The sequence below is a fragment of the Siphateles boraxobius genome, unplaced genomic scaffold, assembly GCF_051911475.1.
Source record: "Siphateles boraxobius isolate OS27281-9 unplaced genomic scaffold, OSU_SipBor_1 86, whole genome shotgun sequence".
NCBI lineage: Eukaryota > Metazoa > Chordata > Actinopteri > Cypriniformes > Leuciscidae > Siphateles > Siphateles boraxobius.
In genome coordinates this window covers 1661698-1682977 of record NW_027509215.1, presented here as the reverse complement: position 1 = coordinate 1682977, position 21280 = coordinate 1661698, and the positions used below count along the sequence as shown (strand labels likewise).

The 21280-nt window shown below is 36.8% G+C and overlaps 2 protein-coding genes across 4 annotated transcripts in view; both read left to right on the top strand.

Moving 5' to 3' along the window:
• dip2cb (disco-interacting protein 2 homolog Cb) overlaps nucleotides 1-14221 on the top strand; it is a 39849-nt gene extending 25628 nt beyond the window's left edge. Inside the window, exons 19-39 of one of the 2 annotated variants that reach the window (XM_077222437.1) lie at nucleotides 1349-1488; nucleotides 1667-1803; nucleotides 2535-2743; nucleotides 2834-2948; nucleotides 3552-3753; nucleotides 3844-3944; nucleotides 4676-4756; nucleotides 4873-4996; nucleotides 6215-6336; nucleotides 6501-6612; nucleotides 6699-6808; nucleotides 7299-7429; nucleotides 7512-7680; nucleotides 9234-9404; nucleotides 9598-9627; nucleotides 10158-10219; nucleotides 11153-11210; nucleotides 11312-11386; nucleotides 11479-11653; nucleotides 11803-11926; nucleotides 13036-14221. In XM_077222437.1, coding sequence (XP_077078552.1) covers nucleotides 1349-1488; nucleotides 1667-1803; nucleotides 2535-2743; nucleotides 2834-2948; nucleotides 3552-3753; nucleotides 3844-3944; nucleotides 4676-4756; nucleotides 4873-4996; nucleotides 6215-6336; nucleotides 6501-6612; nucleotides 6699-6808; nucleotides 7299-7429; nucleotides 7512-7680; nucleotides 9234-9404; nucleotides 9598-9627; nucleotides 10158-10219; nucleotides 11153-11210; nucleotides 11312-11386; nucleotides 11479-11653; nucleotides 11803-11926; nucleotides 13036-13288 — 2701 coding nt within the window. In that variant the 3' untranslated portion in view covers nucleotides 13289-14221. The remainder of the gene's footprint in view (nucleotides 1-1348; nucleotides 1489-1666; nucleotides 1804-2534; nucleotides 2744-2833; nucleotides 2949-3551; nucleotides 3754-3843; nucleotides 3945-4675; nucleotides 4757-4872; nucleotides 4997-6214; nucleotides 6337-6500; nucleotides 6613-6698; nucleotides 6809-7298; nucleotides 7430-7511; nucleotides 7681-9233; nucleotides 9405-9597; nucleotides 9628-10157; nucleotides 10220-11152; nucleotides 11211-11311; nucleotides 11387-11478; nucleotides 11654-11802; nucleotides 11927-13035) is intronic. The other variant, XM_077222439.1, reaches the window with a different exon arrangement.
• Nucleotides 14222-16200: 1979 nt separating this feature from the next.
• Nucleotides 16201-21280, top strand: part of esyt2a (extended synaptotagmin-like protein 2a) — a 31830-nt gene continuing 26750 nt past the window's right edge. Inside the window, exon 1 of one of the 2 annotated variants that reach the window (XM_077221763.1) lies at nucleotides 16201-17031. In XM_077221763.1, coding sequence (XP_077077878.1) covers nucleotides 16654-17031 — 378 coding nt within the window. In that variant the 5' untranslated portion in view covers nucleotides 16201-16653. The remainder of the gene's footprint in view (nucleotides 17032-21280) is intronic. The other variant, XM_077221762.1, reaches the window with a different exon arrangement.

The following is a 21280-nucleotide window of genomic DNA, read 5'->3' as shown; positions in this document are numbered from 1 at the left end:
TGGCAAACCTAGCTATTTGTTCAGTGATTTTCACTTTTGTTGTCGCATGTTTTGTCAACGAGCTACCCCTACAGCTGTGAGGCGTATTTTTCACAACAATGTCGTAAGAAAACTCACTTGCGGCACCCTTCTCCCCCTTTCTACCGCTGTTCATGTGCATTTGTTATTATCGGAGCCGGCCAACTTTATCTTGTGGAGTTATGTCTACCGAGGTGGGTAATACATCATACACATTCAGGGCGGCGTGTGTGTTTATGTCGAATTGCCGTAAAGCAGTGTGTGTTTCTTGCTCGTTCTCGCTTCTCACGAGACTTCTATTTCCAACTTACCGGGACGTTAATCCTCATGTTGCAAGGTTAGTTTTTCGCCTAGGAACGTTGGGGGGAGCGGGGAAAGTCACCATTCTCACCAGAACAGGTTATTAAACCATCCAAATGATTTCTAAACGGTTTTATTAAGCTGAAATAATTGCCGAATGCCCCTTTAAAGTTGTCAAAAAAAGCACAGTGAAGATATGTCATTTTAGGCTCATCTGTCATTTTAGGAGATTTTCTGCCTCGTTTCCGTTCAAAAGTTTGGGCTAAGTACCATTTTAAAAAGAAAGAAAGAAATTAATAATTACATTTAGCAAGGATGCATTAAATTGATTGTAAGCGCATTTATGATGTTGTTGTTGTTGTTGTTTTTTTCTATTCATCAAACAATCTTGAAAAATTTTTATTATGGTTTCCACAAAAATATTAAGCAGCACAACAGTTTTCAACTTTGATAACAACAATAAATGTTTCTTCATCACAAATTCAGCATATCAGAATGATTTCTGAAGGATCATGTGACACTGAAGTGTGGAGTAATGATGCTGAAAATTCTGCCATCACAGTAATACATAACATTTTAAAATATATTGAAACAGTTATTTTAAATTGTAATATTATTCAGCAAGAATACTGTTTTTACTGTATTTTTAATCAAATAAATGCAGCCTTGGTGAGCATAAGAGACTTCTTTTAAAAGCATTTACTCCAAACTTTTTAACCGCAATGTATGTTATAGTTGAATCTCATGGAAATACCATGTGTTACACTCTTTTGGTGATGCATTCAATGAGATTTTTGTGGGTGCAGATGCAAGAATCTGGTGGTAAAACTAAAAAATGGTAATACTTGCACAAACCTTTCTTTAAGACTGGTTATAGAGCTTTTGAAGCTCCAGGAAGCCAAACCACACAATTCCATATTGTTTATGAAATCTGGAAAATATTGTGTCTATGGTAACATAATATTCTAGTAGTGACACATATGGACATGTTTATTCTTTCATTTGTTTGTATGCATGTGTTTTCTGTCAGGCCTCAGGAGCGCAGCTCTAAGCCAGCAGGCCGAGGGGTCCTGAGTATGACGAATCTGAGTCACGGGGTCATTAGAGTGGACACAGGAGAGAAGCTGTCAGTCCTCACCCTACAGGATGTGGGGACAGCCATGTCAGGAGGTACAGAGATTACGAGAACATGAACGAATGAACATCCCCAAAGCATTTAGATTCAGTTCCAACATCTACCTCATAAACCAGCCTAGAGCATTTCAGCGCTGTTTTCCTCATGTGACCACAGACCTCATCAAACGACTTTATGGTCCTTGTAAAACTGACTTTTCTCCGTCTCTCTCAGAGTTGGTGTGCGTTGTTAAACTGGAGGGCGTTCCTCAGCTGTGTAAAACCGATGAGATTGGAGAGATCTGCGTGTCATCTGTTGCCACAGGAACGTCATATTATGGGCTTACAGGAATGAGCAAGAACACATTTGAGGTGTGAAAATACACTATATTTCACTATGTTAATATATAAATACCATTGGGTCAGTTAAGAAATGAATGTAAGGATGCTTTAAATTGATCAAAGTGACAGTAAAGATATTTATCATGTTACAAGAGATTTCTATTTCAAATAAATGCTTTTCTTTTGTTATCAAAGAATCCTGAAACAATGAATTATGGTATCCACAAAAATATTATGCAGCACAACTGTTTTTCTTTAACATTGACAATAATAAGAATTGTTCTTTGAGCAGCAAATCAGCATATTAGAGTGATTTCTGAAGGATCATGTGACACTAAAGACATGAGTAATGATGCTAAAAATTCAGCTTCACAGGAATAAATTACATTTTAAAGTATATTCAAATAGAAAAACAGTTATTTTTAAGTGTAATCACAATATTACTGTTTTTACTGTATGGATTATATACATACCAAAATTTATATTTTTATTAAATGCTGTCTTGGTGAGCAATAGATAATTCTTTCAAAAACATTTTTAAAAAATCTTGTCAAACAGTAGTGTAAACCATCTTTATTTTTTATGTGGTAAAGTTAAACTTTGCTGGATTTGTAGCTAGTTTTACACTGTCTCTACATTAATTAATTAGCCAGATGTGATTATCCTAAAAGCAAATAGCATTGAAATATCCACCTTAAGATGGTGTGACCTTTTTTTTATGATACATTTTTGGTAAATATGTGTGTGGCTCTCTGGTGCAGGTGTGTCCAGTGGCATGTGACGGTGGTTTGGTCAGCGAGTGTGTGTTCGTGAGGTCGGGTCTGCTGGGGTTTGTGGGTCCGGGTGGGATGGTCTTCATCTCAGGTACGCTGGAAGGACTGATGCAGGTTGGGGGACGGAAACACAACGCTGATGACATCATCGCAACCGCCCTTGCTGTGGAGCCCATGAAGTTTATCTATAGAGGAAGGTATGTATGAAAATGGAGACCAGAACAATAACCAACCAGTACTACTCTAGAGAGAATTTTGATTACAGTGTGTCTGCTCACTGTGTGTAGGACGGTGGTGTTCTCAGTGACTGTATTGTATGATGAGAGGATTGTGCTTGTAGCAGAACAGAGACCAGATTCAACTGAAGAAGAGAGTTACCAGTGGATGAGCCGAGTGTTGCAGGTACACACACACTTTGGCTCGAGGCAAAATGAAAAAAACATTTTTTCACTTATTCCACAAAAAAATTAGGCAGCACAACTGTTTTCCACATTGATTTGGTGCTCAATAAACATTTATTATTATTATCAGTGTATTAAAATGATTTCTGATGGATCATGTGACGCTGAAGACTGGAGTAATGATGGTGAAAATTCAGGTTCACCGGAAAAAATTATACTTTAAGATATATTAATATAGAAAGCAGTTATTTTAAATTGCAGTGATATTTTACAATAGTTCAATTTTACTGTATTTTTGATAAATAACTCAACTTGAGTCTTTAGTTATTTTCAAGAAACCGCTTCTTTTTCATCAACATTTGACCCATTAATACTAACACTTTCTATTCTATATATTTTTTCTATTAAATAGATAAACAAACCTTGCTACGTGTACTGTGCTAGAGTAACTAATGTTGGTTTAACTGCTTCTATTGCTCTCCTCATTTGCTTTGGATAAAAGCGTCTGCTAAATTATTAAATGTACATTTTTATTTATAAGTATGATTAAGATTGTTAACAATTAATAATAAAGAGTTCTCTGACCAAACCTGTGTGTGTTTAGGCTATAGATGGTATTCATCAGGTGGGGGTCTACTGTCTGGCATTGGTTCCTGCCAACACCCTCCCCAAAACCCCTCTGGGTGGAATCCACCTGTCTGAGACTAAACAGCTGTTTCTGGAGGGGGCGCTACACCCCTGCAGCATCCTCATGTGTCCTCACTCCTGCATCACCAATCTGCCCAAACCCAGACAGAAGCAACCAGGTGCACAAGCCCTTGTGTGTGTTATAGAGCATGATGTGATTGTGTTACATAGAGAGTGTTGTGTAAATATCGTGTGTGTGTTTGTTGCAGAGGTGGGTCCTGCCTCTGTGATGGTGGGGAATCTCGTCGCAGGAAAACGAATGGCTCAGGCCAGTGGACGAGACCTGAGTCACATGGAGGACAATGAGCAGGTAAATTCAGAGTTTGTGTGTCTACAGGGTTGAACAGTTAAACAGAATAAAATCAAAATTGCTATAATAATGGCTGCGATTTAATAAAAATAAAAAATAGATGTGCTGCATGTTTCAGAGTGAAGCGCAACACTGTCTTTATTTACATGCAAGCAGCTCATGATCCAGGATTTTCCGTGTCTCAGTGCACCTCGGTTTGCAGTAAATGCTGCTCCACATGAAATCATCTCAGCATCTGATATACTCTTTTTCATTCTTCGCTTAGGGGTAAAAAGAAGTTTGAAATCCGTTTGCAGTGGTTTACTGTTAAAGAACATCCCAACTTCACCCATGCTTCTGGGAGTGTCGTTTAGAGGAATATGTAGATATGTGCCGCACGCTTTCCTTTCAATAACAAAATAAACACAACAAAAATGACAGCGGTGTACTGTTGTACTGTAAAATAAAATGACTATCGATGTTTTACTTTATTAAAATACTTTATTGTTATTTAATAATGATAGCAATAATAATTGTATAATTTATATATAGATATATTCACTCTTTTGGGGGCCAAATTGTGCAACCCTTCAAAACAGCACAGCAAACCTAGAGATATTTACAAAAAAAAATCACAATTTTAATCACAATCTTAATATTTATCAGAAAATCACAGACTTTTCGTGTGTGTGTGTGTGTGTGTGTGTGTTTCTTTCTTTCGGACTGACTATTCTTTCTTTTATGTGTTCTAGTTTCTCTTTCTGTCGGAGGTGCTGCAGTGGAGAGCTCAGACAACACCTGACCACATACTGTACACGCTCATTAACTCAAGGGTAACACACACATATTGCTTTTCTCATTTCCCTCAGCAGTGTGTTTACAAAATGATTAAAAATCAGGAGCCTTTCTGACCTCCATTTGATTTTGTGTGTGTGCGCATGTGTTTCAGGGTGCAATAGGAAGCTCTCTGACCTGTCTACAGCTTCACAAGAGAGCTGAGAAAATTGCCACTATGCTGTATGAAAGAGGACAGCTAAGAGATGGAGACCATGTAGCATTAGTGTATCCACCAGGTAAGCACACACATACACACTCCGGCTAACTTGATTTGAATTAGTAAAAAGTTTATAAGTCTTATTTTGCCCTTACACAAATTAAGGCCTTAAAAATGTCTTAAATCAGAGCTGAAAGTCTAAAATTCATGAAGTCATGGCATTAAATGTTGCATGCATTGCAAAAAATTAAACAATTCCTCAGAATCTTAAAATTTAACATGAAGTGAGTTTATGATTAAAACAAGAACTAACATCTGTCAATGAGTTATCAAAACTTCCCTTTAAATTAAGTTTTTTTTTTTGCCCATTAGCCCTCAAGTAAATGCATCTTGATTTAAGAATCTTTAGACATTTGCACGGGAAAACAAGACAAAAATACTGAGAAAAAAACTTACAAATCAGAAGGTAAAGTAAAAGATCTTTACATATCCTAGTAGTCTTCTTTTTTTAATTAAATTAAATTCGTTAAATAAAAAAGTAATGAATATCTGTGGTATTTTTAAACTCTGAAGTGTTGCTAATACAACTCCTTGTGTTTCTCCCTAGACATTTACATTTAGAGTTTTATTATATTAACATATTTATGTATTGTTCAATTTATTCATTTACTTGGCCTTAAAGTCTTAAATTTACCTTCATAAAACCTGCAAAACCCCTGTTGATTGCATGATGTGCAAATTAATTCATCTAATATTTTCTGTGAAAAGCTCCCAAATTAAGATATTTTAAAGACAAATGCACTGAACATACTCTAAAGTTTGCCAATAAATCTGCAGGTTGCAATAATACACATCTGCCTTTATTTCAGAAAAATTAAGCTGTACATAAATTATCAGATTTTTGTTTTATGTCTGAGCACCAGTTAATAAACTTCCCACGAGTGATGTACATTTAAAATTTTTGTACTGAACTCTGGTTCAGGGTAGAATTTGTTGTAGTTTTTCTGTGGTGCTAATTGTAGCATTTCATGAAGTCAGATCAGCTACAGCAGACGGTCCTGTTGTTTATATCACATTCAAGAGTCATTCACACTCCAATTAAATCTGTAGAGAAATCACATCACATTTGCTTTATGAAGCATTTGATTAAATTAAAATTTAATTAAAATATCACATTGCAGTTAAATAAGTCATAAATGATAATGAGTAAATGTGCAGTGGCTGAATTCCAGCTTTATGTTACAGATGTAGTTTTATTACACGAAGATTTATATCTGTGTGTGTTTTTTTGTTTCAGGTCTAGATCTGATCGCTGCATTTTATGGCTGTCTGTATGCAGGCTGTATTCCTATAACTGTACGGCCGCCTCACCCTCAGAATATCCCCACTACTCTACCCACAGTTAAAATGATCCTAGAGGTAAGGACACACCTCTGTCATGAATTAAATTATTAGAGATATCTTAATAACTTAAAAGTGAAATAATTAAAATTATTGTAAATGTGATGCATTATAGAATGAGACAAAACATCAGCTTTTGAAACATTACAATTTTTAATGAATAAAAATGTTGGTGTATACAGGTGAGTCGTTCAGTGTGTGTTATGACCTCCCAAGCCATCTCTAAACTTCTGAGGTCCAGAGATGCGTCAGTGGCTGTGGACTTTAAATCATGGCCTCCTATCCTGGAAACAGGTGAATTAGTCAGAGACATGAGATCTTTGTTCTGAGGTTACAAATATCAAGTGCTCATCAGAAATATGTGTGTGTCTATTTGTTAGACGATTTGCCTAAGAAGCGTTGTCCCCTGCTGTTTAAGCCATGTGACCCAGACTCGTTGGCGTATCTGGACTTTAGTGTGTCCACTACAGGCATGCTTGCTGGAGTAAAGGTTTGTCTCATCATACCTGTTACTAATGTTGTTTTACTAAATTAGTTTTAAAACCTAAATTTCCCCATGAGGAAATAAGCTTATAAATCATACAGAATGAGGTTTTTTTTAAGATTTTTTTTTGTGATGGATAGGGTTAGTGTACAGTAAGCGGATAGAATATACAGTTTGTACAGTATTAAAACCATTAGATCTATGGAGAGTCCCCAAAAAAAGAGTGTGCGTGCGTGCATGTGTGTGTTATGTAAAGCAGGGGTTTTCAAACTTTTTGATGCCACAGCCACCCAAATATGATAAAAAAATATGTATTTCTTATATATTATCTTATCTTATATAATCTATAATAAAATATGTTGAATTAGAAACATTTTCACATGTGGTGAGACTCTGCCTTTTGGACCCTATTGTATATTTCTAATGAAGGGACAAAAAATGTTTGTAATAATTATTTGTTAAATAAAAAATAAAAAATTTCTCTCTTTCTCTGAAGATGTCTCACAATGCAACCAGTGCTCTGTGTCGCTCTGTTAAACTGCAGTGTGAGTTGTATCCCTCTCGAGAGGTGGCCGTATGTCTCGACCCGTACTGCGGCCTTGGTTTCGTCTTGTGGTGTCTCTGCAGGTATGGATCACCTGTGCACTCGCCTGAGATGAACACTCAGCAAACACGGGTGTTAATTTGTGTGCTTGTTTTCTGTGCGTAGCGTGTTTGCAGGGCAGCAGTCTGTTCTCATCTCTCCGATGGATCTGGAGGTGAACCCTGCTTTGTGGCTGCAGTCCGTTAGTCAGTTTAAAGTCCGAGACACGTTCTGCTCGTACTCTGTGATGGAGCTCTGCACGAGATCTCTCAGCTCTCTCACTGACTCTCTAAAGGTGTGCACAAACACACACACAAACACATAATTTCAATCTGCTTCTCATCAGGATTATTATCGTTAAAGGTATAGTTCACCCCAAAATGAAAATTCTCTCATCATTTACTCACTCTTATGCCATCCCCAATGTATATGACTGTCTTTCTTCAAATAAACAATTTTTTTTAGGAAAGTAATCCATCTTTTTGTGTCCATATAATGCGAGTGAATAGCTGGCGCTTGTTTGACACTTGAAAAATCACACAGAGATCGTGACAGTAATCCATACAACACAGGTGGATGTCTTTTGAAGCGAAACGATTGGTGTGTGTAAGAAAAATACTAATATTTTTCACTTTTTTTTTATATCATTGCTTCTGGTCTACTGTCATACGAGCATTCACAAGTTCAGCTTAACACAAAAGTAAGTGCATTGTGAAGTTCACAAGGTCTGGGGATGTTTCTTTAACACCCATTTTTGGGGTTTCCCCCGGAGCCTGGCAGTCACGCAGAGTTGGCCAGAGGCTGATATATGCTGCACCATTCTGTATTCTTTTTGCGTTTCCCTCTAAATTAAATATATTCGTTCAAGGTAACTTGTGTCGAATGCATCCTTACAACAAAGTAGTAGGTTACAATGGGGCCGCTACTTCTCGCGCAATCTTCACAACGCTCGTATGACAGTAGACCGGTCCGGAAGCAATGATTTATAGTTTTTTTTAAAGTTACAAATATTGGTATTTTCTTACAGACATGTTTCGCTTCAGAAGACATTGGTTCATCCACTGTGGTTGTATGGTTTACAATATGATCGCTGTGTGTGGTTTTTCAAACGTCACAGAGATGGATTATTCTCTTAAAAAACTTGGGGATATACATTGGGGATGGCATGAATGTGAGTAAATGATGAGAGAATTTACATTGGTTGGGGGTGAGATTTGTTGACGGGGAGGGGGGGGGGTTGTAGGTTACTGTATCACGTGCCGTTTGAAATGACGCGCTACAGCGATCTGTCACATTTAAAGCGCCTCAACGTTGGAAATATTGACAGAAACTGACAGCTGAGAATTTGTTCCATATCAAAAGTAACCTTCTCTGTCTAGTCTGTCGGTGTCAGTGTCCTCTTTGTCCGCGATTTTTCTCTGCGTGAGAAAATGCAATGGTCCAATCAGTAGTTAAGAGCCTGAACTTGCTTATAGTAATTCGGAAATTAGTGCACATGAGTGAAAAAAAATACAGCACAGAAGCATGTCTAATTTAGCGTGAGATTTCTTTGTTGAGCGTGAGACCGTGAGATTGAGGCTGAATGCTTGAGTGTCACGCCAGATGCGTGAGAGTTGGCAACCCTGATATAGTTTAACTTAATGTATTGCACTAAAAAACTCAAACTGATAAACTGACAAAAAATAAAAATGACAAAAATACAAAAAATTGCTAAAACTTTAACTGAAATTAAAATAAAAACACAAAATATAGAAATAAAAATGAATTCAAAATATGAATAGTATCTCAATAATACTAAAATAACAGTTTTAGAGTTCACCCCTGTATTTGTGTGTGTGTCTCTCTCAGGCCCGTGGGATGGATCTGACCCGTGTGCGTTCATGTGTGGTTGTGGCGGAAGAGAGGCCTCGTGTTGCTCTGACACAGTCCTTCTGTAAGCTCTTTAAGGATGTGGGGCTTCACCCTCGTGCCGTCAGCACTGCCTTCGGCTGCAGGGTCAATCTCGCAGTCTGCCTACAGGTCAGTATAGGCAAGAATATGACCCATATCGGATTTCATAGTCTAGCAGCATCCCCAGTGTTCAGTTTGATTTCTTTTTACTAGTCATGTAACTCATTCAACCTTCTATTTGATTTACTTATTTAGTTTTAAGTTTATTATTTAAGTTACTTTTTAACATATTTATACATTACATCTTCCTCTCCTCATGTAGCCTCATAGGTTGGGGAAGCTTGCTGAGCAGGTATGACTGAACTTCAACTGATCCACATCATTTCATAACTCTTGACTTTTTTTCAGTTGTTACTACCATATTTAGATGTGGGAGTAAATCTACTAATTATCGTCCTGTGTGCATGACCACTAATTTTTACTAGCTGACTAATTGGCAAACCAGTGTTAACATCACCTCAAATGACTTCAGCTTCAGTGCTCTTGTCCAGAACTGTCCACACAGGTGATAAAATGCGAGTGAGAGAAACGAAAGCATGCTTATCTCCGGATTCAGTCATAAAGGGTGCAAAAAAAATTTCTGCATTTGGACAACTCTTGATTAGCTTCAGGGTGGTTGCGAAGACTTTGGACTAATCTACCTCTACCTTCCTTCTTTTGCTGATTGGTTGAAACCTGTCCATGCACTATAAATTTGTACACTTTGTTCACTTTTAATGCAAGTCACCTTGACCATCAAAAAGTAAAGCATCGTGCTCATCTGGTAGGCGATTAAGTATTTTTGACTGCATTTTATAGAGTGTGATCTGTGTGTTTGTGCAGGGAACATCAGGACCTGATCCAACAACTGTCTATGTGGACATGAGAGCACTAAGACATGACAGGCAAGACACACACGCACACACACACATTAGGTGTTTCATTATTTTCATTCTTACAAAGATGCTACAAAAGGGACAAAATTATTACAGATTAGGACAGTACCATTCAAAAGGTAGTTTTTATTTTCAAGAAATGGTCTGTGGAAGAAGGCCTTTAATGTTAATTCTCAGAATATATGAAACTAAATATTATATAATATATTAAAAATAAAAAAATTATATATATATATAAAATATTACGGTATTGTTATGAATATAAGACTGCCCTGATTATAAGAGGAGCCCTTCCCTCCTTTTAAAAAAATACAGGTGTTTGAACCGCATTACCCATCTGATCCAGGGAATATGAATGTTTTTCTCCTTAAGTCAATTATATAGCGCTGAAAAGACATTCCGCTTTGAAGATATTGAAGATATTGAGATATTTTAAGTGTGTCCGTACATAGCCAAAATAAGAAACGAGGGGCCTCGCTGGTGGGGATGTTCATCTCTTTGCCGAATTCCAGTGATTTCAGCTGAATATGGCTCTAGTTATGGGCAGCCCCTCATTATTTTTTTGTCTATGTACTGACACACTTGATTGTCAATTTCTTCGAAGCAAACATTTTAGGACTAAGCTTTTAGCATTTTTAAGACTTTTCTTCTAACATTACACTCTTACACACCATATTTCTTGGCTGCTTAATGAGAGTTGTTTGATGACTCTGCTGCGTTTATCAGTCATGGGGGAACACTCAAGTCACTTTACACGTATTATTTAGCTCTCCCTATTCTTGCAGCTGTATAATTCATATGTAAAAGTCCAGACCCTGAATATAAGACAAATCCATTTTTTTTAAATGTATTTCCAAGAAAAAAACGCTGTCATACATTTGGAACAATATAATTTTTCTTCTATCAGATCCTCATCTGAAGTAAGACTGTATGTGTTTGCAGGGTGAGACTGGTTGAAAGAGGATCTCCACATAGTTTACCACTCATGGAGTCTGGGAAGGTTAGTAAGACAGTTAAATGTTTATTTTTTTGTTTCCTTAAATTAAAAGTTAACCACATTAGATTCCAAAATGTGACTTTTTTCTTTATTTTTTTTAACAGATTTTACCTGGTGTACGCATCATCATCGCTAACCCAGAGACGAAGGGACCAATCGGAGACTCTCATTTAGGGGAGGTTAGACCAGTAGCACTCACTTGTCTATCAAATAAAGGAATATCTCCTCATAGCCAAGCATCTCACTTATGTCCGTTTTAAAATGTGTGCAGATCTGGGTCCATAGTCCACAGAATGCCAGTGGGTACTTCACTGTGTTCGGAGAGGAAAATGTGCGTTCGGATCATTTCGGAGCCAGGTTGAGCTTTGGAGACACTCAGACTGTGTGGGCCAGAACCGGATACCTGGGGTTTCTGCGCAGGACCGACCTCACTGATGCAAGCGGAGGTGTGTGTGTGTGTGTGTGTGTGTGTTCAATATATATTGGGCATTTTGTCACAGATAAAGAGGGATTGTCTTTGCATTCATAGAGAGAAAGATATTTGATTTGCATTGAGCAGTGGAGTTGTTATGAGTTGTTTTATTTGTGTGTTCAGAAAGGCACGATGCCCTTTATGTGGTGGGAGCGTTAGATGAAGTCATGGAGCTGAGAGGTATGAAATACCATCCCATTGACATTGAAACGTCCATCATCAGGGCACATCGGAATATCACAGAGTGGTGAGCGCACACACACACACACACACACACACACACACACACACACACACACACACACACACACACACACACACACACACACACACACACACATAGAGATTAGGGGTGGGAACCATGTCATATTGTGATACGATAATCGTTTTATATTACAGGATATTTTGGGGTTGGTAAGATTTGTTTTTGAAATAATATTGTGAAATATTATTACAATTTAAAATAAGTTCTCGATTTTAATGTATTTTAAGATGTATTTGATTCCTGTGATGTAAAGCTGCGTTTTCAGCATCATAACTCCAGTCTTCAGTGTCACATGATCCTTCAGAGATCATTCTAATACGCTGATTTGATGCTCAAGAAACATTTTTTGTTATTATCAATGTTGAAAACATTTGTGCTGCTTAATATTTTTGTGGAAATCATGATCATTTTAGGATTCTTTAAATAGAAAGTTCAAAAGAACAGCATTTATTTGAAGTAGAAAACTTTTGTAACATTATAAATGTCTTTACTGTTACTTTAGATCACTTTAATTCATTCTTGATTATTAAATGTATTATTTTCTTTGAAAAAGTAAATCTTGTCGACCCCAAACTTTTAAATGGTGGGGTATACATGGAAGCAAACTTACTTTTACTGGAAATACAACCTAAAATATATTTGAAAATACTGAACTGAAGAAACAGCTGCTGCACATTAAATAACACGAGTTAATAACCAAAGTCTCGACACACTTTAATAAATCATAAAAATAATTGGATAAGCCACATTTAACATTAACATGTGTTTTTCCTGGCAGTCACGAGCCTCAATATTCAAGTAGGAAATAGTTTCCTTTAAATGTCTGTGCCCTTAAACTGGATATGTTATTATTCAGGTAGCCATCCATAAAGTTGTTTGCTCTGCAAGATTCTCTTCATAATGTTGCTGACAATACAGTAGTTGATCAGAGAGTCAAAACTAACTGCAGTGCAGATGAAGACAGTTTATGCTAATGCCTAGCGTAGTTGCATTGCACAATGAATACACATTTTAGAAAAGCAGCTACTTGTGAAATCGAGCTATTTTGCATTCATAGCGCAAGGTTCAAACTTTCTCTCTCTCTCATTCAGTGCGGTGTTCACATGGACGAATCTCCTAGTGGTGGTGGTGGAGTTGGAGGGTTCTGAACAGGAAGCTCTAGATCTGGTTCCAATGGTAACTAATGTGGTTCTAGAAGAACACTACTTGATTGTGGGTGTGGTGGTCGTCGTGGATACGGGCGTAATTCCCATCAACTCTCGCGGAGAGAAGCAACGCATGCACCTGCGAGACGGTTTCCTCGCCGACCAGCTCGACCCCATATATGTGGCTTACAACATGTAGAAACACACACGCAATGATCTTAAAGATAGGCACAACAACCATGATTTCCAGCACCTTCTCACTCTCAGCACTTCTGTCAGCCTGCTAACTGTAGATTGAGCACCCTAAAAATAGCTAACACACACTCGCACATCATTCACAGAAGGACTTAAAAGACTTAAAGGACTCCTGTAGCATATCTTTAAGTTCTTATTTTCATTTTTGATTGTGTTGCCCAATATTTTGCTAGTGTTGGTTATTTTTTTAACTTGCATACTAAATTTAATTTAAAGAACGGGATTTTATATTATGATTATTGCTGTTGCCAATTAAATCCATGTTATTTATTAGTGTTTTTAAACCTGTGATCACAAATATATGTCATATTTGTGCTTTTACATATTTTCTTTGCATATATTGTTGTTTTATGCTTGAGTTGTTGTTGTCTTTGTTGATACACATTTTTGAAGCTGTATTAAAATACCACATACTCATTTAGCATGTTTATCATTTTAATGATACTAATGTTAAGTCATTTTCATAATTGTTACTTATGTGCAGAAAATTGTTTGTTTTGTTTTGTCTAGCTTTTGCAACATAATTTTTTGTGACTTTAATAGTTTAGGCTAACAAACGTAATTGTATCATGTATATGAACAAGATCATATCGGCACTGTGATACGCATAAATTTAGATCTATGTGAAATGGAATTTGCATTCTAGACTCATTGCCCAGCAGCAGCTGATCTCTCCTGTTTTATGTCTATATCAAGAGAGAGAGAAAGTGAGGGAAGGAGGGAGGAATGGACAGAATGACATATGCACAATGTGTGTTTATTATATCTTTATTTATTTTTGAAGCTTTCATTACATGTAAGATACAAAAGCACTTTGATTATGTCACTGTCTTTTCATATGTCAATAAAATATTTTCAACTATTCTTATTGAGAAAACATGTCTGCCGTGCAAACTTTTGTTGAGGATCACAATGTACATTCACTGCCATCTAGTGAACTAAAGGCAAAATGCATGTTTGAAGTGGGCGTAACTTGAAGTCTTGCAGGCTGCAGCAGACAGCGGTTTGGGTTTCACTTGAACTGCTTGAGCAGCGCGTCGGCGTAACTACATCGTTACTTCAGCTGCAGACGCGCGAGAGAGTATTCACACTGGAAGCGTTTGTACAGTGTCACAGCAGCGGCTCCAAAGCTACATATATAAGCGAATTCTTTACAAAGACAACTATAAAATTTGTTTTTAGAAGTTGGTCGTTTATAAAATTGACAGTCTTGAAAGTTTGTTATGGGGAGTTGTAGCCTACAACATTCGCATAAACAACGAAGAAAACGGCTCCGATCTTGTCTTTTCAGTCATACTTTCCATATGTTTAGAAGACTGCAAACTCCGATAAAAAATAAAACACACACACAAAAAACTCACACTCGGGTTTGATTTGGGTTGTGCTAGCCTAGCTGCCTGTGTATTCTACATAAACTAAAAGAAAGCTTATATATAATATTTTTTGGCTAGTATACTTTAGTTTATATATATAATACATATAGGCCTATATATATATATATATATATATATATATATATATATATATACATACATATATACATATACACACACACACACACATATATATATATATATATATATATATATATATATATATATATATATACACACACACACACATATATATATATATATATATATATACACACACACACACATATATATATATATATATATATATATATATATATATCATACTTTCACCCAAATGGAATAAATAAAAACAAGTTTAAATGGGTATAGCCTAAATCTTCTATAAATATTTTTGAGTCTTCATTTTCATTTTTTTTTTTTTTTTTTGCCAACTCCAGTTCTTGTTAAAACTCACTAGACATGATTCTGTGCATTTTGGGCACTTTTTTTGTGAAATCATATTTTATTTTGTTCATCAAAAGTATGCTTATTCACTTTAACTGAGCCTGAGCAGCGTAGCAAAAATAGACTCGGCGCCGAAACCCGTAGGCCTAAGTAGCCTATTAAAATCTGTTTGGTATAGAATAGGCTTCTATTGTAATAGACTTACACTGACAACTTCCAATCTCAATGGTGATTGGAATCTCATTATGAACTACAGTTTATCAAAATTAGTTTATCCTCAAGCTGAGAAATCTAAGATTAATAGAAGCTGCACAGTGTTATTCACACAAACTCTAAACACCATCATGGAAGCACGTAAAATTTAAAAAAATGCAACGAACATTAATTCAACAACATTAAATGTAACATTAAACCATAACTGATAAGAAAAAAACTAAGAAAAACTTTGAACAAACAGTTATTTCAACAAAATACACCAAATGTGTAGTGTCACGCAGGGAATTGTGTGAATGTCAATTTACGTTTTTTTCACCGTAAATTATAGCCTACAATGATTTGTTCCTTTTCACGTCCAAAAACTGTAACCTAAACCCTAAAATGTAGCGGTTAGATCTATCAGTTATAGTAGGCTAAGTAAGGAAACTTTCTGTTAACCAATTAACAGTTTTTCACCGTAGCCTTTTTAGTCTTTTACCATTAAAATCACTATCCTTTTTACAGTGTAGCCTAATAGTAAACTTATGAATACGCATGAAGAGTTTCTGCATGTTTAGTCCGATAGATAGATAGATAGATAGATAGATAGATAGATAGATAGATAGATAGATAGATAGATAGATAGATAGATAGATAGATAGATAGATAGATAGATAGATAGATAGATAGATAGATAGATAGATAGATAGATAGATAGATAGATAGATAGATAATGAATGCGCTTATATTAATCATAAACTGTGAAGAGTTTCTGTGTATTAAGTTTAGACCACAAGGTGGCGCTTCCGGACCGCCCGTGCACGCTCGTTGCGCCACCCTCATTCTGCCTCTGAGAACTGAAGCTTCCTGTCACTGTGTGTGTCCAGAACAGCGGGTTTGGTGAGAGTGCGTGTGTTGTTGCAGGATGTGGTGAGTGCAAGAGGTGGTGCCGCTCACAGCTCGCGCGGTGACGAATGCTATAGGGCCAGCGAGACGTGGCACGCGCTCAGAGACGGGGCAGCAGTTGGAAGACTCGACCGAGTTGAAGTTCGTTGTGAAGGGCGGAAAATCACGGGCCGACGGCTGCTCCATACAAGGCAAGGTCGGGTGGGGAGCAGTTTAGGGAGCAGCGCTGATCCAATCATCTGCGCTCCTGAGAAGAGCCGGAACCGAGCGACGCGACTCGTTTTGTTTACTATAAATATTCTTACATGTTTAAGATGTTTCTTTAGAAACTCTCTTGTTTCTTTAGTTTTTAGTTTTGTTGTTTGTTTTGGATTTGTGTACTTTGAAGATGAGTGCGTCAGCAAACGGAGTGGAACCCAAACCAGCACCAGCGGTCAGTCAGTACGGACCGGGTTCTGCTCCGACCCCCAACGATGTCAAAACTCCCAAGCCGGTTGTACCGGACGAGGAGCCGCGCTCTTCGGTGACGGACGCCACGCAGATGGGAATTAAGTTCGCCAAGACATTCCTGGTGATTTTTCCCATCTACGTGCTGGGATATCTGGAGTTCAGCTTCAGCTGGGTCCTCATCGGCCTGGCCGTGCTGTTCTGGCTCAGGCGAAACCAGGGATCCAGATTCGCTCGGGTCAACCAGGCACTGGCGTTTCTGGAACATGAGGAGCGAGCGGTGCGTCAGACCGTCCGGAGCTCAGAGCTGCCGCCATGGGTGAGTACACACTGAACATTGCGGTTCTCAAATATTGTAATGATTAACATGGAGAACTTTGACCCAAGGGCCAGCATTGACCTGTAGCACTAATTCAGATTTACGCGCGCGCGCGTGTGTGTGTGATTAAAGTCTGATGCTGTCAAAAGTATGTGAATTCACCTTACAGTCTATGGTATTCACCAATGACATTGCTTACATACCTGAATGAGTCACAAATCCAATCAATACCTCAGATTTAATCTGAAGTGTCAGAACCGCCCATCCATCATTTGACCTGAGATAAGTATTCCATAGGTCTAGTGAGAGACAGATAGTCGAGTTGAATTTGTCAACTTATTTATTTATATTTATGCTCTTCTACATTGCATAAATATAATGGTATTAATAATAATAAATTATTTAGGATATCTCCTATCAGCCATTATAAATAAAAATTATTATATATATATATATATATATATATATATATATATATATATATATGTATATATAATATATATATATATATATATATATATATTAGGGCTGGGAAAAGATTAATCGCGATTAATTGCATCCTAAATAAAAGTTTGTGTTTACATAATATATGTGTGTGCACTGTGTATAATTATTTTGCATATATATAAATACACATGCATGTATATATTTAATTATATAAATATAATTTTTTTATATAAAAATATAATTTTTTTCTTATATGTATACATGCATGTGAGTGTATTTATATATACAAAATAATTATACGCAGTGCACACATATATTATGTAAACACAAACTTTTATTTTGGATGCGATTAATCGCGATTAATCTTTTCCCAGCCCTAATATATATATATATATATATACATACATACAAACAGACACACACACAGCACTAGTCAAAACAAAAGTTTGGAAACATTACTTTTTTTAATGTTTTTGCATTTATTTGATCAAAAATACAGAAAAAACTAATATTGTGAAATTATTACTATTTAAAATAATGGGTTTCTATTTTAATATACTTTAAAATATAATTTATGTCTGTGATGCAAAGCTGAATTTTCAGCATCATTACTCCAGTCTTTTTTATATTTCAGTATATTTTAAATTGTAATAATATTTCACAATATTTCAGTTTTTTTTTTGTTTTTGATCAAATAAATGCACTCTTGATGACCGTAAGGAGCTTCTTTCCTTAAAGAGTATATATATGATGCATGCATACACACTAAAGATATTTTTATTTATAAAGGCCGATGCCCAGATTCGATTCTGAAACGATATTAAATCAGTGGCTGCATTCAAAAGCATTTGTCTTGGCCAGGTGGAAACATAAACTTGAATCCTTGTGGGAAATTTACAAAGTTTTAAACAAACACATGGACAAGCCAGGTTGTCATGTCTGTTTCTTTTGGCCTGCAGACACTCTCAGGTTCTGTTACTTTAAACAAATGAGTGTGCTGTCTAACCTGAGATCACAGTTCTGGCATATTATTTCATATCGTTAGCAGGCCTCTGTGCTGAAAGAGTCATTCAGGGACACAAAATTCCAGTGTTCACTCCATTAGCTTTAACTCACTCCTCTTGCATGGCCAGACAGACTGTCGTTGTTCTTTCTTTCAGTTTTAGCCTGATATTAAGTAACTTGAACAGGTAATTCGTGAAACTCAGGTTGGCTGATTGTCTGACTTGGGTTGGTTGCATGGTTCATTTGATTGTGAACCTACTTGAAAGTGGATTATTGTGTTATATGATAGTTTTTAAAAATGAAACACTGCAAAAACTCAGACATTCAACTTTACAACAATCATTAGTTTTAAGTATATGTGTTTGAGAGAAGTTTGTTGGTAAACAAGTTCAGGTGATAGCCACATATGGTGAAAGAACCATATCTTAGTGGGTGTGGTGCGTTACAACAGTAACAGTCATTATGACTTTCAACATTATTATTATGACATCACCAACTCATAGTGAGTCACATGCTTGAGGAAATCGTGTTATAGTTACCTGTCACTCAGATGAGGCGCACCACTTTCCCTTTTGGGTTATTGGTGTGTACGAGTAGACAATAAATCTTTTCCTGGAGGGCAGATTATAAAGACAGTGTTCCCACCCTATTGTGTGTCTGTGTTTGTGCATGTGTTCCTAACTAACAAGGGAATCATTATATCAAACATGGCGATGAAAAGCAAGTAAAGTTTGTGTTACCTCAACCACAAAGTGTACACACAAGGGGTTTTGGTTTGGCCTAACCTTTCTGTGTAACTCATTCATTATATATATACTGAACAAAATTATAACACTTTTGTTTTTGCCCCCATTTTTCATGAGCTGAACTCAAAGATCTTAGACTCTAAAATGTACACAAAAGGCCCATTTCTCTCAAATATTGTTCACAAATCTGTCTAAATCTGTGTTAGTGAGCACTTCTCCCTTGCTGAGATAATCCATCCACCTCACAGGTGTGGCACATCAAGATGCTGATCAGCATGATTATTGCACAGGTGTGCCTTAGGCTGGCCACAATAAAAGGCCACTCTAAAATATGCAGTTTTATCACACAGCACAATGCCACAGATGTTGCAAGTTTTGAGGGAGCATGCAATTGGCATGCTGACTGCAGGAATGTCCTCCAGAGCTGGTTCCTGTGAATTGAATGTTCATTTCTCTACCATAAGCCGTCTCCAAAGGCGTTTCAGAGAATTTAGCAGTACATCCATCCGGCCTCACAACTGCAGACCACGTTTAAGCAAACCAGCCCAGGACCTTCACATCCAGCATCTTCACCTCCAAGATCGTCTGAGACCAGCCACTCGGACAGCCGCGGCAACAATCGGTTTGCATAACCAAAGAATTTCTGCACAAACTGTCAGAAACCGTCTCAGGGAAGCTCATCTGCATGCTCGTCGTGCTCACTAACACAGATTTAAACAGATTTGTGAACAATATTTGAGAGAAATAGGCCTTTTGTGTACGTAAATAAAGTCTTAGACCTTTGAGTTCAGCTCATGAAAAATGGGGGCAAAAACAAGTGTTGCGTTTTTGTTCAGTATATAATTTGATTCTGAGTAGTAGTTGACTGATAACGACATTATTATTTTTTTGGCCCGCCAAACTAGCCTATATTTTAGAGAGCAGTACAATTGCTGTAATCACATTATTTGACATAGTTAGGGCTGCAACAACTAATCGATAAAATCGATTATAATCGATTATGAAAATCGTTGTCAACGAATGTCATTATCGATTAGTTGGTCTGCTTACGTCACGGGGAGCGTTTACTGGTACGCACACACACGCAAGGTCTCTCTCCCTCAGGCGCTCTGCCGAGCGTGCGCGCTACACGGTTTGGAGCAGTCTCTTCTGTCTCGCATGCGCGCTCTTGCTTGCGCGCTCTAGATTTCGGGAGTTTGAACTAATTCGCGGGCATCAGGGAGTCGCAATCAATATGCGGGAGACTCCCGGGACTTCCGGGATCTTGGGATGTCTGTATTTTGTCTCGAGCATCAGGTTGCGCAATCAGTTCGCTCGCAACGTAAGTGATGGATTAAAATAGCGCTACCGCAGAAATAGGTTAAATTAAAACGGTCTTTACAAAGCGAAGCACTAAATATAAAGGCAGTTAATAACAGCAGCAGTAAAATATTGTTTTTTAGTCACTGTACTAAGTGGTTTTCAGCGAATGCTTGTGCACTAATGCATAATTTCTCCTGTCCTTTACTCAAGCCTGTTAGCTTGCTGGGTAACGTTACCTCCATTCCGTTCTCTTTTTATAGCATTTGTCTACTAAGTTTTAATTGTTTTTCAAACGCGATCTACTGCGGCTCTACGTTCACACAATTGTTTTCAGTCTTTCTATATTTATTTAATCAATTTATCCTTATATTATTCTTTTATATATTATATATAATATATATTATATTCTTTATCCTTATATTCCTTATATATAATTAATTTTAAATACAAATTAAATGAATTATATATTTTAGATGTTTTTAGTTTGTTTTTAGTTCAGATATTCACATCTGAACAACATGTCTGTGTAAATTTGTTTTAACAAAAATTGTGTTAAAACATAATATGTTGGATATCATTTTTTTTTAACAATAATCATGTTTGTCAACTTGCCATCAGCAATTATCATTAAAAACAATGCAAATATTGATATTAGTAAAACTCAATGTGTGGCTTTTGCACTTTTTAAAGTACACTTTTACACATAAATACCCTGATTTACGGTTTTATTTAGTTATAATAAAAAAAAA